The sequence below is a fragment of the Eretmochelys imbricata genome, chromosome 25 (genome assembly GCF_965152235.1).
Source record: "Eretmochelys imbricata isolate rEreImb1 chromosome 25, rEreImb1.hap1, whole genome shotgun sequence".
NCBI lineage: Eukaryota > Metazoa > Chordata > Testudines > Cheloniidae > Eretmochelys > Eretmochelys imbricata.
This window is the reverse complement of record NC_135596.1, coordinates 13,342,854-13,357,851: the sequence shown is the minus strand read 5'-3', so window position 1 is coordinate 13,357,851 and position 14,998 is coordinate 13,342,854. Positions and strand designations below refer to the sequence as shown.

The 14,998-nt window shown below is 40.2% G+C and overlaps 1 protein-coding gene across 9 annotated transcripts in view; it reads right to left on the bottom strand.

The window, feature by feature from the left end:
- Positions 1-14,474, bottom strand: part of PWWP3A (PWWP domain containing 3A, DNA repair factor) — a 29,978-nt gene extending 15,504 nt beyond the window's left edge. For 4 of the 9 annotated variants that reach the window (XR_013344549.1, XR_013344548.1, XM_077805437.1 and 1 more), the window contains exons 1-7: positions 14,347-14,442; positions 12,114-12,223; positions 8,394-8,485; positions 7,738-7,808; positions 5,090-6,136; positions 2,600-2,728; positions 1,045-1,115 (exon numbers count right to left, since the gene is read on the bottom strand). Coding sequence is in view for 7 of the 9 variants with exons in the window: in XM_077805437.1 (XP_077661563.1) it covers positions 1,045-1,115; positions 2,600-2,728; positions 5,090-6,136; positions 7,738-7,808; positions 8,394-8,485; positions 12,114-12,170 (1,467 nt within the window). In the remaining 2 variants the exon portion in view is untranslated. Of the gene's footprint in view, positions 1-1,044; positions 1,116-2,599; positions 2,729-5,089; positions 6,137-7,737; positions 7,809-8,393; positions 8,486-12,113; positions 12,224-13,107; positions 13,150-13,553; positions 13,573-13,606; positions 13,627-14,346 lie in introns of those variants that run through there. The other 5 variants (XM_077805432.1, XM_077805433.1, XM_077805434.1 and 2 more) reach the window with 5 other exon arrangements.
- Between the last annotated feature and the right edge of the window lie 524 nt (positions 14,475-14,998).

Genomic DNA, 14,998 nt, shown 5'->3' with positions numbered 1-14,998 from the left:
AGAGGGATCACTTTGCTGGCTGTTCTGACAGGTAGCAACATAATACAAAGCAACGAATAAGGAGGAACTCATGAGAGTTTACTACCTAATAGAATGGGTTTCAGTGGAGAATTTATTATGTATTACAAAGCTCTCTGAGTGATTATCACCTTCTACACTGGAATCTGTAGCAAGTGCTCTCTCTTTAGACACCAGACTTGCAGCTACACACTTCAACAAGCATGTCATCCTTAACATCTGTGTCTTACTTAAAAGGTTACTGTGATGGGTTCCCAGTGAGGTTTGAAAAGGAAAAATATTGGTCTTGTGCCCTTTTTTCTACTTTCTAGGGTTTAAAGATCGCATCAAGAGATTTCCCAAAAAACCATTTTTCGCCCCTGCTCGTTTTTTACATCCAAAATACAGGTTCTCTCTACCCCAAAATATTACAGTGATTAGAGAATGAGGGAAACATCACAAGAATCAAGACAGATGAGCAATTTAGCAAGGCACTGATTTTTAATCAGGGGGATAAAGCTTTGGAGCGTGGGTTGTTTTTCATTAAAAAAATATTTAATTCAAATGCCTAATGAGCACTTTGAATCTATAAGAGACATTTTTTGTCCAAAACCCTGGTTTTTCAGTGGAACTAAGCACTAAGACATTTTAGATACTACCTTTCTCCACACACCCCCAAAAGATATTCTTCCAGCTAAACTAGAGAAGTCTAGACATTGAAGTTCCTGATATTTTAAAAGGTAAAAAATCAAAAGAAAAGTAAAAACCTTTAAATGCCTTTTATGCATAAAAATCCTTCACAGTTCATCTAACCAGCTCAGATCTGCACCGCACACCTTGCCATGTGAAAGCAAAATCTATCCTGCTTTCAGGTAGCCATTGTTTTTAAATGTTGTTCAAAGTAACACGCCATAGGGAGGAGTGCTGAGTGTTCTCAACTTATCCTGAAGTCAGTGAGGGCTGAAGATACTCAATACAGCCATACAGGATTTCAGAATCAGACCCTCGGATCCCGTTTTCAAAAAAGTAGTAAGATGCTGTTCTTACCACTGCTGGCCAATATGGATATCTTGGCAATTTGCACCAGACCAACATCCCTGGTTCAATTGAACATGGTTCTACAGCACAAAAATAAAAGTTAACTGGACTACATAATTAGACAAGTGTAATATTTACATAGCATCATTGATGCTCAAACAAGAAAGACGAAGTCCCTGAACTACAGCCTCAAGTTACACTAAGAAACAAGGGTCCCTTTGTGCTAGGCATTGTACACAATACATAAAATGACTGTCCCTGCCCCAGAGAACTTACAATCTCAGTATCTCCATTAGTCTCCTAGGAACACAGGAATTGCAAAACTGGATCAAACTCATGATCCATCTAGTCCAGTGTCCTCTCCAACAGTGGCCAGTGCCAGATGCTTCAGAGGAACATGCAAGCAACCCTGCAGCTGGCAAATATGAAATAATCTGCCCTCCATGACAATCTCAATGCAATCCCAAATAGGTAGAGATTAGTGGCAGGTCTTAAGACATTCTATTAGCATTAACTATAACAATCCTGGAGAGTTTTGTTATCCAGATAAGTGCAATCCCTCTTGGGACGCTGATAAGTTTTTTGGCCTTGACAACATTCTGTGGCAACAAGTTCCATAGTCTAATTATGTGTTCTGTGGGGAAAAAATCCTTTTATTGAAACTGAAATATAATAAATTCATATCCATTAGCTGTTCCCTTGTTCCTGTGTTATGAGACAAGGAGAACAGAAGCTCCTGAGCTAGTCTCTACACTAGTCATTATCCTGTATGTTATCACCATGTCTTTTTGTCATTATCCCCTTTTTAAGGTAAACCAGCCCAATCTTTTTCATCTCTATTTGCACAAGAGTTTTTTCCATGGCCTAATCATTCTCATCATCCTTCTTTTAACCCCTAATAAGGATATTGCAGAATTAGTAAGATAGGGTAACAAGTACCACACATAGTATTCAAGAGGAGTGCGCACCACATATTTATATAATGGCATAATAATTTTTTGGAGTGTCCTCCAACATGGATCAGACAGAGAAAAAGATTTGGTGAAGGTGAATGAGGGAGCCAAAGAGACAAGGATAGAAGTTTTTGTGAACTATGCCTAGAGGGAAGCAAGAGTGGTGTGACAGGGTGCAAGTGGATACTTCTAGTTCCATGTTGGGACTGGATAGCATACACATCCCCTGACATTCACCCACACCTGGAGTGAGAGGGGAGAAAGACAAGTCATCACATCATAGCGGCTCTTTCCAAAGACTACTGTAGTACTGGTAAAAGGAATTGACTGTCAGAGGCCTGAAGGAAACCCATGTTTCTGGGAGCAGAGACAGAAGACAACATGACCTGAGGATATTCCTTTAAGAGGAGTTTGCATGCAGCTTCTGGAGCTGTGCATGAACATGCTGCCACACTCAAATGAACAAAATGACATTCACAGTTTCTAACAAGAACAAGTCTAATGAATAAAAACATTTATGTTTGTTACCAAGGTATTAGTAAACAAAGTCTAAATCATATTTAAGTCTTCAATGACTAAGGCTCACAGAAATAGTTACATTCTCTTCTTACCTTGACGTAAAAGAATACTAGGAAGTTCTTCATCTTCTTCTTCTTCTTCCTCCTCATCTACCAAAGTTGTATCGAGAGATATCTCTCCTGGAGAGCTAAACTTCAAAGACAGATCAGAGGATTCCAATCCTGTAAGCAAAGTGAGAAGAGCTGTTTTATCATAATTTTTTTCTGGTCGAGCGAGGTATCTTAATTTGAAAAATATCCCAATAGTATCTTGAATTACAGAGTTCATTACATCTATTAAGCTATGACAATTTGCCATTGTGCATTCCAACTTAAGCACACTGACAACTCCATTTGATTTTAATGGAGTTACTTCAAACTTACCCTGATGTAAAATCAGAATCTGGCCAGTGAATAAAGAGTTAAGAGCTTAAGAAATTAGGAAGAGGAGGGAAGCAGGACTTCTGTAAATAAGTGTCTGGAAACAGTAAGGATCTTTAAAAAAGAAGGGGGGTGGGGAAGAGACTTCTGCTAGGGTAGAATCCTTATGACTTAGAGAAAGGGAGAAAGTCAAAAGGTTGCATGGACTGCCTGAATTGAAGGAAACAATAAAATACATTTTAGACAGACAAGCTAGTAGCAGTGTTGAGTACTGGAGAAATAATTATTCAAATATAAAATGATACACGAATTAGTTCACAGGTATTTAGCCATATTTTACAGGGTGGCTTGCCCTTGGGCTAGGGAGCCTGGGGCCAAACCAACCCTGATTACACAATGAGCCCTACCTGAGGGGAATAAGGCAATTCCATATGAAGGGCAGAAGATGGCTGCAGTCAGGGGGAAGCTCAGAAGACTGCAGAGGAGCTCCTGCAGGGAAGACCCTGAGACCAAGGGAATTGCTCCAGCTAGGAAGAACTGGGAGTAGCCTGCAAAGGCAAAAGGGACTCTGACCGACCAGGGGAGTTTTGTCTATAACTAGTTAAAGGCTGGAGAGACAACTTTTGCATTTAGTTTTGAAACTTTAAGTTAATAAATTAAACCCTACAGAAGGCAGTGGTGACCAGACTGGAAAAACCTTGTGCGGAGTTGTTTGGGGATCCAAGAAGGGAAACTGAGGTGAGGGACTGCATGCTGGGCTGCCCTGAGGCCATAGGGGATGCGATGAAGTGGCTACTCGTCTGCATCATATGATTCCACTAAGCCACACAACAGGATCTACAGAGATTAATCCATAAGTAAGAAGTTCAGTGTTGTCCCACACACTGGAAAAAAATAAGAATATATTTGTAGATATGATACTAGCCTGCTTCTTTGCACAGTATGAAAATAAAGAAAGCAGCAAGCTATGGCTTGGTTTTGACTAAGACTGAGTCTTTGAAAAAATGTAGTGGCAAGGAAGCATCTAAACACTTATTACTAATTTAATTGACTTCATAATTTGAAATAGAACAAATTAGCAAGAACAATTGACGCTCTTTAGAACAGTGAATTTGGGAAAAAAAGAAATCAAACAAGATACAAAAGAGCAGTAAGAGAGGCAAGGTGTGAAATTGACTGCTCAAAATACAAGTATTGCCAAAGATTATCTGCCTCCTTATAACAATACACTTGTCAATGGATGTAGAAATTGTAGATATTCAAGTAGTAAAACATCAAGCCAAGGTCAAAAGATGAAGGAGACTGAAGCCAAGAATTAACACTGGAGAATTACAGGAGGAATCAACAAGGCATTAAAATATAAGCTTGTGCAATTTTCACGTGAACTGTTCAGCGAAGGAACCAGAACCCCTAAAAAGTGCGCTAAGAAACTTATCAGTTATTATTAGAATGTTGAAGAGCAGGAAAAATCCTACCAATTAATGGAAGGTTTGCAAGTTTCCACTATATTTCTTAGTAACATTGAACTGCAAAATAGGCAGATAATTATCTGACAGTGCACAAAAAGTTAAAACATTTAGTAAAGCGGAAATGATATGTTATGGGTACTGTAAAGATGCTCATTGTCCCCCCACACTAACATCTTGTCAGTAGAGAGAGCCAATGATTATACCACTGTATAATGTTTCTCTAAACAAAAGCTCACTGTTGTAATGATTATTGTATCGGATATTTACATGAATAGGATTTGTAAAAACTTCCTAAATGAAGAGTTTAACAAACAATAAAAATAAAATTTAGTAAATCACATCTAGTACTGGTAAATTGTTCTGTATCGTAACTCTCAACCCAAAGCATTGTTGGAATGCAGAAACTGTTGAACTGTCCATCTCACTGAGCAATTCTGAAATTTCCCAAACAGGGAAATATCTTCCTTCTAGCCAATATGACTGAACAGTTTCCACATTTAAATTTCAGGGAAACTTTTTTTTTTTTTTTTTTAAAAGATAAAGTCAGAGGGACTGGCCATGATGGACTTTAGTATAAAATGAGTATTCAGAGAATCCCTTCCCCAAGATATTGCAACTTCCCACAAAAATAGATAAGCAATATTTGAAAATCAAATGACATAAAAGTCCTAGTTCCCCCAATGAAATACTCTACCTTCTTCGTCTTCATCAAAATCAGGTAGCTGACAGTTTTTAGCTTTATTCACAGGACTATGTGAAGTATCCTTATTCTCCTCTTTTTTAAGCTCAGAAAGAGGGCTATCAGAATATTTTTTGTGTTTAGAAGCCCCAGATAAAGGTTCATAGCAACTTATGCATCCCCCTTTTCTGTGCAGAGGTGAAACTGCAGTAGTCCTTTGTTTCCAGCTAGCACACTTTGAATTCACAGGCTTTTTGCTCCCATCTAACATTTTATATTTCCTTGCAGGAGCGTCTCTCTCTTCACTGATGTTACTCTCTAATTCAGGTGAGGTACTCGTAATAGAAAAATCCAGAAATCTCTTTTTGGGCAGACTCCTAACATTTGGCCTTGTTCCAGCAGATATTAACATAGTAGAATTGCAGAAAGCAGATACTGGGGTACTCTCTCTAACAGAAACATGTTCTGAATCATCTGGAAATTTAGTGCTAAGAGATGAGGGTTCGCCTGCATCTCTTGGTCTCTTTCTTCCTTTCTTACTTTTCTCATTCTCTTTTAGCAAAAGTGATGAGCTTTTTCCTGTTTTCGACTTTGGCAACAATTTGGATTTTACTTTTTTCTGTTTAGTTAATGTTTTTACTTTTGATTTAGATGTCTTGCAATGCTGACCTTCTGACCTCCACGTGCTAGAAAAGTCCCCAGATTTCGATACTGAAGATTTTCTTCCATTTCCACACATTTTAGCTGTCTCCTTGGAACTGAGCCGACATTTTTGTTTGGTTTTTTTTGTATCAGTTTGTGGGCTGGGTGTCTTTTGTTCCCTTTTTTTCTTCAAGGTCTCACCCCCTTCCAATTCTATTTTTGGGGGAGATATTGGACACCTAGTCACAGGAGGAGATAATGAAGTTCTTATTTTCTTTTCTTTCTGGGCTGATCGAGTAGTTCGTCCCTCAACTGAAGGCCTTACTTGTTTTGGAGAGGCACTCAAAATATCTAGAGCGATTTTAAGAGCCTTGCGATACTTCAGTTCTTCCACAGCATGACTAGGTTTATTCCTCTGGTCTGTTGAAAGAGACATGCAAGAAGTTATGACAACTTTTCCTTTGTGTATTAAAAATATGATGTACTGTTTTTATAGTACCTCTTGCACAGTGCATCACAGAATGCATGGCAAAAAGCACCATTAGTTTTAAAGGAAGACAGTAAGTAAATGCGAACAAAAAGGCTCATGTTTCTTGGATTACAAATTTGAAATAGACTTGTACAGGTTAAAAACACATCCTGGCAAAGATTCTCTGTTACGTCTCCGACGGTGCAGCATGGAAAGCCTAGCACAGGGGAAGGAAAAGCAAAATTGAATAAAAGAGCATATAACTAAACTGCTACCAAAATGGTCAGACCATTTTCCACAAGCAGATTTGAGATGCCAACTAAATGAAGCAAGCTGGAAACCCATAAGGAAAATGATTCACAGGCATTAAGGCCAGTAGAGACCATTACAATCTTCTAGTCTGATCTCCTGCGTAACAAAGGCCAAAGAACCTTGCTCAGTAAACTGTGCATCAGGGCCATAACTTCTGATTAAACTTTATAGCATCTCTTTCCTAAAGATACCCAGTCCTGATTTAAAAACTTCAGATTATGAAGACTCCACAACATCCCTAGGTAAGGTGTTCCAATGGTGAATTACACTCGCTGTTAAAAATGTGCACCTTATTTCGTATCTGAATTTGTCTAGTTTCAGCTTCCAACCACTGGATCCAATTATGCCTTTTCCTGCTATACTAAAGTGCCCTTTACTGTCAGAAGTCTCTTCCCCATACAGGTATTGGTAGACTGTGATCAAATCACCTCAAAACTTCTCTTGGATAAATAGACTGAAGCCAGGTCAACACTTGCAAGGATTTGCCGGTATAGTGATACTGGTATACTACAGCAGCAAAGCACTCTTGCGTGGATGCAATTCATACTGGGAAAACTTTTTCCAGTATAAAACTTATACCACCCCTCCTAACAAAATAAGGTATACCAGCACAAACTGCATCTACAGTAGGGGCTTTTGGCAGCAGAGCAACATCAGTCACACCTCATCAGACCCCTGACCAACATAGCTAAGCTGGCAACAAGTTTTTAGCGTACATCTGGCCTGAACTTCTTCAGCTAGGAGACATCTTTTCCCGACATGGAGCCTGGAGACAGAAAAATGAAGCAGCTTTGCCCAAGGCAACATAGCAAATCAGTGGCAGAGCCATAATCAGAACTCAAGACCTGCTGACTCCCATTTGTCCTCATGCCTGTAAGAATAAAGTTTCCATATCTGTGTTGCTTCACACACCATTTCCAAATTACAAGTAATTTAAACATGGGAGTTTAGAGATCTATAGGTGACCATCTTACTACTAAATAAGCTTTTCTTAAAAAATAACTGTTACATGGCTTGCACAGAAGTCACTCCTCAGAGTACAGATTGGTATCACATTACAGAGATGGCATATTTGGGGAGCATCAGAGGTAGTTGTTTGTGATGTTTCATGTATCCACATGGAGACTGTTTTTGGAAGCCTTCCAGGGAAATGAATGAGTCAGGTATTTAGATATTCACCCACCCATTTCTTCCTTTTCTACCACCCATGTAAAGCATTAAAAACTTTAAAGTATCCCACCTAATTCAGAGGCAATGACTTTTATGCGCTCCTCCTTCAAAGGCTCCGTGTCCGTACAGTTCACATTAGTCCTGAAAATACAGTAAAATTGTCCTTGAGTCTTAAATTGGTAATGACATGACATTGTTTTAGAAGTCTCGTTTTCTTTAGGCAGTAAGAAATCAATACCTCTTCCTCAGAATTTTGAATAGCAGAAATCAACTGTCATATTGACAGAAGAACATTGCAACTTGCTGGTTAGTGTGGACTGCATGGCCAATAATAAAATCAAGAGGTTGACTGGTAAGGTGGAATATATCAAGTCCACTATCTAAAATATTTCAATGATTACACGATACTATACTGAAGTACAGTAATCAAAAAAGAAATTTTATCTTTTGCCTTCTGAAATACAAGGAGGGTTTGCTATTTTTAATGACCATGAAACAGGTTTCAAATCAAAACCTAGAACAGTTTAAGAATGGCATGTTAGTACAATTCAACAGTCATAAGATTTTATGCATTTAAAAACGGACAAAATTCTGGTTAGCCAACAAGACACTTCAGAAATCAATTAATCTTGTTTTAGAGACAGCTTCAAGAACCAATGATTACAGTATGTTTGCCATACATTTGCATTCTTAAATATAAGATGATTAATGACAAGGGTACTTAACTGTTCTTCCAGACCGAGTATTTCAACTTTGAAAGAGGCTGCTTTTGCTTTAGAAACAATTGGTCTTCTGGAAGTTCTGATTTTGTATAAAACCTAAATGAAGAAGGAAGTATAATTTTTACAGCCATGCACACAATGTTCATAAGGGTAAAGATGGCATACAGCATGCATCCCAAATGAAGGCATGAGGAAAAACTCAGAAAGCTATGCTGTAAGGAAGAGCCTCATCCTAGCTATATCGGATATGGGATATGCAATGGAATCCATCTTAACATTAAGTATTCCCCCTCCTCACATAATTTTTTATAACATTATTTGCATATCAAACTATTAATGGAACAGTACTACCTATGCACACTGACGTCCCTGAAGCCTTGGAAAGTACCACAATATCAATGTTAGCTTTTAGTCAAAACATGCAACATTGCCTGTAACTGTTTTTTTAAGGTTTCAGAGTAGCAGCCGTGTTAGTCTGTATTCGCAAAAAGAAAAGGAGTACTAGTGGCACCTTAGAGACTAACCAATTTATTTGAGCATAAGCTTTTGTGAGCTACAGCTCAATTCATCGGATGCATTCAGTGGAAAATACAGTGAGGAGATTTATATACACACAGAACATGAAAAAATGGGTGTTATCATACACACTGTTAGGAGAGTGATCACTTAAGATGAGCTATTACCAGTGGGGGGGGGGGGGAAGGGGGGAGAGGGAAGAGAACCTTTTGTAGTGATAATCAAGGTGGGCCATTTCCAGCAGTTAACAGGAACGTCAGAGGAGCAGTGGGGGGCGGGGGGGGGGGAATAAACATGGGGAAATAGTTTTACTTTGTGTAATGACATCCACTCCCAGTCTCTATTCAAGCCTAAGTTAATTGTATCCAGTTTGCAAATTAATTCCAATTCAGCAGTCTCTTGTTGGAGTCTGTTTTTTAAGTCTTTTTGTTGTAATATTGTGACCTTTAGGTCTGAAATCGAGTGACCAGAGAGATTGAAGTGTTCTCCGACTGGTTTATGAATGTTATAATTCTTGACATCTGATTTGTGTCTAAAGTTTATATATTTACTTGGATCTGCTGTAAAAAAGTCACAATTGATTAGAAGATCCCATATCACTCCATGGAAACAAACATTCCATGATTGTTGTAAGAGGCTATTTTAAGAAAACTAATTGTACACAAGACGGAGATAGAAGAGATTCTATTCAATCAAGTCTGTCCCCTAGCAGGATATAACCTTTAACAGAGCCAAAAGGCCACAGATATTCATGTTTCTACTCCGAAGACGTTTTTCTATTCTTGTTATTTCTCACACTTGCTGACCTGAAAATAGACAACCAATTTGCTTTCCAACCTGCCTAGAGAATCTGAAACATTTTCAAACAAAAATAGTATGTGTTTATGTCAGCATGGAAAGAAATTTTAGCTATGCCACGGAGAAAATTGCCCTCCCACAACTAACTCATGGAAATGCAAGAGACTTGGATTGGCCAACGAAACTAACTGAGTTTAAGAACATCAATAAATGTACTTGCTTTCTTTGATGATTTAGAATATTTTGTTACATTATTTTAGTCTGATCTTTTCTGAAGCAGATCAACACAAAAGGTGTGCTCTATATTCATGGTGCCAACTTCTCTACCAGATTGTCCCAAATCTCATTTTGTTTTGCTTCATGCTGTTGAATGAAATCTAAAGTGAATAGCTCTGGAGCATCTTGTGAATAAAAGAAACCATTTCACAGAATACGGTTGCTAATGTAATAGTGCTGTTATTCCTTTCCCCCTACCCTTGCCTATGTCCAATGAAACTTTAAATAGACAACGTGCAAAACAAATTTTGGATTTATGTTGGTATTTAAATCACGTTCACTCTGGTGGCATCTTAGTGTCTTTATTTTGGCACATACACAGTTCCTGAAAAACTTGATATAATAGGAGCAAACACACAGCAAAGTAGATTAACTATGCTTGGAACAAATTAAGATCTCTCTTGTTGAACATAAGTTAAGAACGATATATTTGATGAGTACCCTTCTTATTGTTATATCCAAATCTACTAAAATACAGGGAACCAATAAAGATCTCTAGTTTTCCTAAAAAAAGCTACCCATTTGCACTAGGAAATATAAAACATTATTTGTAAATTCATATTACGATACTTTTATGGTAATTGAAATCTCCTAAATAAATTCAAATTACAAAACTCCTAGTTTACTAACAAAACAAGCATCTTACAATAAAAACATAACTGTGCACAAGGGACCTTTTCCATTAAGAACTCCCTTCTAGTCCATGTGGCTTGTGTTTCAAAATAGCAAGTACAATGTTTTGGGTGAGTAATGCTCTTTCTTGTTGCCTTGCAGAAGAAACAGGGAACAGTCAGTGAAAAATTAGTATAAAGGAGGCTAACGTACTGGAAAAAATTATGCAAAGGAAGTGAAAAGGAGTTGAGGAAAAGACAGACAAATTATAAAGGAAATAACAGGAATGAAGAACATGGCACAGATAAGTACATCCTTATCTTGTGTTAAGCTACCTCCCAGGAATGATAAGAAACTAAGGAGAAGAGTTGGAGAATTAAACTGGGAACACGCTTATGAATACATTTAACAAAATGAACTGACACAAAAGTATCAGTTGTTTAAGCTGGGAAGTGGAAAGTAAAGTGATACTTTACATCAAGCAGACGTTACTGACTTTACGTTAGGTTAATATAAAAGTTATCTTCCCTCAATAAAAGGATTTTTTAAAGTATGACAGGGAATAAGGCTGCATCTCCACAATAAGCGGGGAAACCTTCTATCTTATCTATTAAAGCTTACATTTGGCTTCAACTCCTTGCCATCCAGATTAAAAGCCTCTGGCGAACATTCAAGACAAATCTGCTGACAGTCTAAGCAACTCTTAACTAGAAAGACTTCCCTAGTTGCCTCTTTGCCATCATATCAAACAAACTACTTTTTTTCATTTCAAAGTCTGTCCTGATCTATCCCCACTCTACCTGCCATCTCTCATTCAGTATTAAAGTAGACTCCCGCCTCTGCTTGGCCCATGAGGCCAATTTCCATCGCCCATTTGCTAAATTTTCAAACAAGCACCTTCACGCTTCTGCTGACGCTTCCCCCCATGCTTGGGAGAAGCTCCCTATAAATATTTGCAAAACTCACTCATTTTCCTTCAAAACTCTCTTTTGTTGTGAGGAAAAAAAAAAAGCTGACAACAGCTAGGCTGCTGGTGTGCTAAGATCACTGCCTATCATGTGGACAGATACTGTCTTGTTGCTTCCTTGTATGCCCCCATCTGTCTGTATCCATCTGTTCTCATTTTATACTTAGATTGTAAGTTGTGTGGAGCAGGAGGCTCTGTCTGTGCATCATCTAATACAATGGGTCCATATACATTAGTCCAGGACTGAGGTTCCTAGATGCTACCAAAACACAAATCATCAACCTCATGTTTACTTGGAAATCATAATTTCTAAATAAGATTTGTCCCTGTCAATAATTCCAATTTTTTTGGCCTAGGTAATTCATTTCTGGTGTTGTCTCCAAATAGGAAATTTCAAATAGAATAAGTTGCTTGGCTTTTGAGCACATATCACATGACGCATCCCTCTCCCACACTCCCTACCTTTTCCTGATATCTGGAAGAGGGTGGGAGAAAACCTCCAAAAAGTTTCTCCTCATTCCTATACCTATTTAAATGGTACCATAATGCTCTCACCTTTGCTGGCCATAGACGGTTCTTCCATTTGCACAGGATATATTCTTGATCGGTCATGACTGTGTTTCATGTAGGATAAGCAAGGTAACTACTGCCAGGCTCAGTGTATTCTGAAACAAAAATGATATTACATGGATCTCTAAGTGTAACAGTCTTTTAACAACTCAATTTACCTTATGAAATAAGAGTTATGCAATATCTCAAAACAATTTAATACTACATAATTATTGCTTATTTAATATTATAAATTTCTGTTAATTTCTCCCATATTGTTTTGTACATACACATCCCAGCATTATCAAGGATAGCTATTAATATTAATGCACAAAGTGAAAATCATTCTAGTCTAGTGCAACACACCACCAATGTGTTTCAGGCTGCTAGAGTGGTCCTGTTGTATTGAGAAATTAGTGAATAAAGTGAACCTGCAGATGAGAATAAAATAATGATATTCAGTTATCATCGCAGTCCAGTGCATGCCAGAGGGGACTAACGTACCCGTCTACTTTGCCCGCTGAGCTAGTTGGAAAGGATAAAATATTCAATTTTTACCAAATTCAGATAACCAGTGTTTCTACAGTATCAGAGGGGGAGCCATGTTAGTGTGGATCTGTAAAAGCGGCAAAGAGTCCTGTGGCACCTTATAGACTAACAGACGTATTGGAGCATAAGCTTTCGTGGGTGAAAGAATCCCCACTTCGTCAGATGCTCCAATACATCTGTTAGTCTATAAGGTGCCACAGGACTCTTTGCCAATGTTTCTACAAAATACCCAAACAGTCTAATTTATAGCATTGCAAAGTAAGCGCTTCCCAGGTTTATCTAGGTGAATTGTCACATCCTGTAACTTATCCCAAACTTGGCTACCCTTTTTGAGGTTTATTTAGAGAACGTGAATTTTTCAGATTCTGAATGTTTTACATGTTTGTTAGAGACCTGAAAAATTCAATGAATTACATACATATTAAGAGCCAAAAAAGCTTCATGTACTTACAAGGCTGAAGACTTAATTTACATGAAGTCTTGTTGTTTGGTCCTACATATGAAAGGTTAAGTGAAAAGTAAAGTATAATTTTTACATTTAAATACAGTACTTAAAAGAGACCATACTTGTCACCTTGTTTGCATTAGGACAAACACTTATGATTGTAATATGATATATTTACAAATAACTTTTTCCCTCCCTTATATTTTGCATTTCTTCAGACAATTTTGTACTTTGAATACAGATTACATCCCATTTCCTACCTCTCAAACACAGACACATTGCTAGTGCTCAATAAATAACTTTGTTTTCGCAAGAATACTAAAAACATCATAAAGGTATAAATTATAATTGCTACATAAGTGATGTTAGTGCAGAAATACTACCCTACGTTTAGTTCCCAGAACGGTCCACTTTAGTCCCTAGCTCAGAAAGATCGATACATGCCCACTTACTAGTTTATTCAGCTTACTTCAGTTTTGTTGTACTCAAGCTAAATTGAACTCACTCCAAAAACGTGCAGTAGGCGATGTCCCAGAAAAAGGTTTGTTCCACCAGTCAACAAAAGTATACCTCAATAGCGGCAGATGGGCTCGTGCAAAAAGAGGGACCAGGACAGTATCTGGGACCCCAAAAACTTGAGCAATCACGAGTTCCAAGACAGAAGAGAGAGGCCAGCCTGCTCAAGTGCAGCAGTCCCCGCTCCACCCCCAAGTGCCAACCCACCCCACAAAAACTACCGTGGAAAAGTGGGCGCAGAGGCAAAAGTCCCACAGCTCGGGGGGGGGGCATGGAGGGGGGGAGAAAACAAGAGGGGGGCCCTTTAAAGTCTCACACACAAACCCCTGGAGAGAAAGGGCTGGTCTGTCTTGTACACACAGCCCAGCCCCCTCTTAACGGGAAGAGGGGCACCCCCCCCCCCCGAGATCGCCCTTGTGTGGGTCAGGGCAAGGGGGTGAGGAACCCAGCGGGGGGGGGGTCCCACGCGCCCCCTCTGAGGAGAGCTGAGTAGTTTGAGCCACCCGCCCCACAGAAGGGTCCCAGCCCCCAATTCCTCAGGAGCCCCCTATTGGGAGGGAGACCCCGCGGGTGGGGGGGGAGAATAGGGGTGTACAGGCCCCCCCCCCGAGGAGGGCTGAGCTGTCTGAGCTACCAGGAGATCCCATGCTAAGGGGAGAGCCCAAGCGCCACCCCCGAACCTGGGGAACCCCCCGATGACCAACCCGCACGCGCAGCCCCCCCCGTTACCTCAGAGCGCTACGCACGCAGCTGCCCAGTCAGAGGAGACCCAGCCCCGCCCCCTTCGCTCACCGCGCGTACACAAGAGCAGGACCCGGCCCTCCGGCCCCTTCCGCCATACCTAGCCTCGACCTGGCTCCGCCCCAACGGCGGCTCCGCGCGCCAGGCCCGGCCCCGCCCACCGCGCGCCGCCCAGGCGGCCACCGTAACTCCCGCTCATGCGCGCAAGTTGTAACTTTGTCAGCCTCGCGCAAGCGGGCCAGGGGGCGGGGGAGCGCGGGCGGCCAATCAGAAGGCGGCCTCCGCCCCGCCCCACCGGCACGAGGCTTGGAGGGGGGATGGGTCCGCCAAGTGGGTGACGTGAGTGATGCGGCCTGTCAGCACGCCGGGACGTGAGGCAACCGCTTCAGGCGGTATCACGGGGTGGCCCTGGCGTGGGGATTGGGTGCTGTGGTGACATCATGAGGTGACGTAGAAACCTGAGGCCGTGAGCTCCGCGTGTCCCGACCTGACCCAAGGAAATATGCTGTGGGGATCCTGACAGCTGATTGAACTGGACACTCTCCTGGTCAGTTTCATGCCTCCCCATGGAAGTCTCATGAAACTGACACAATTCTTGTCAATTTCATGCCTTTCCTTCCCCCAGATTCATGAAACCTGC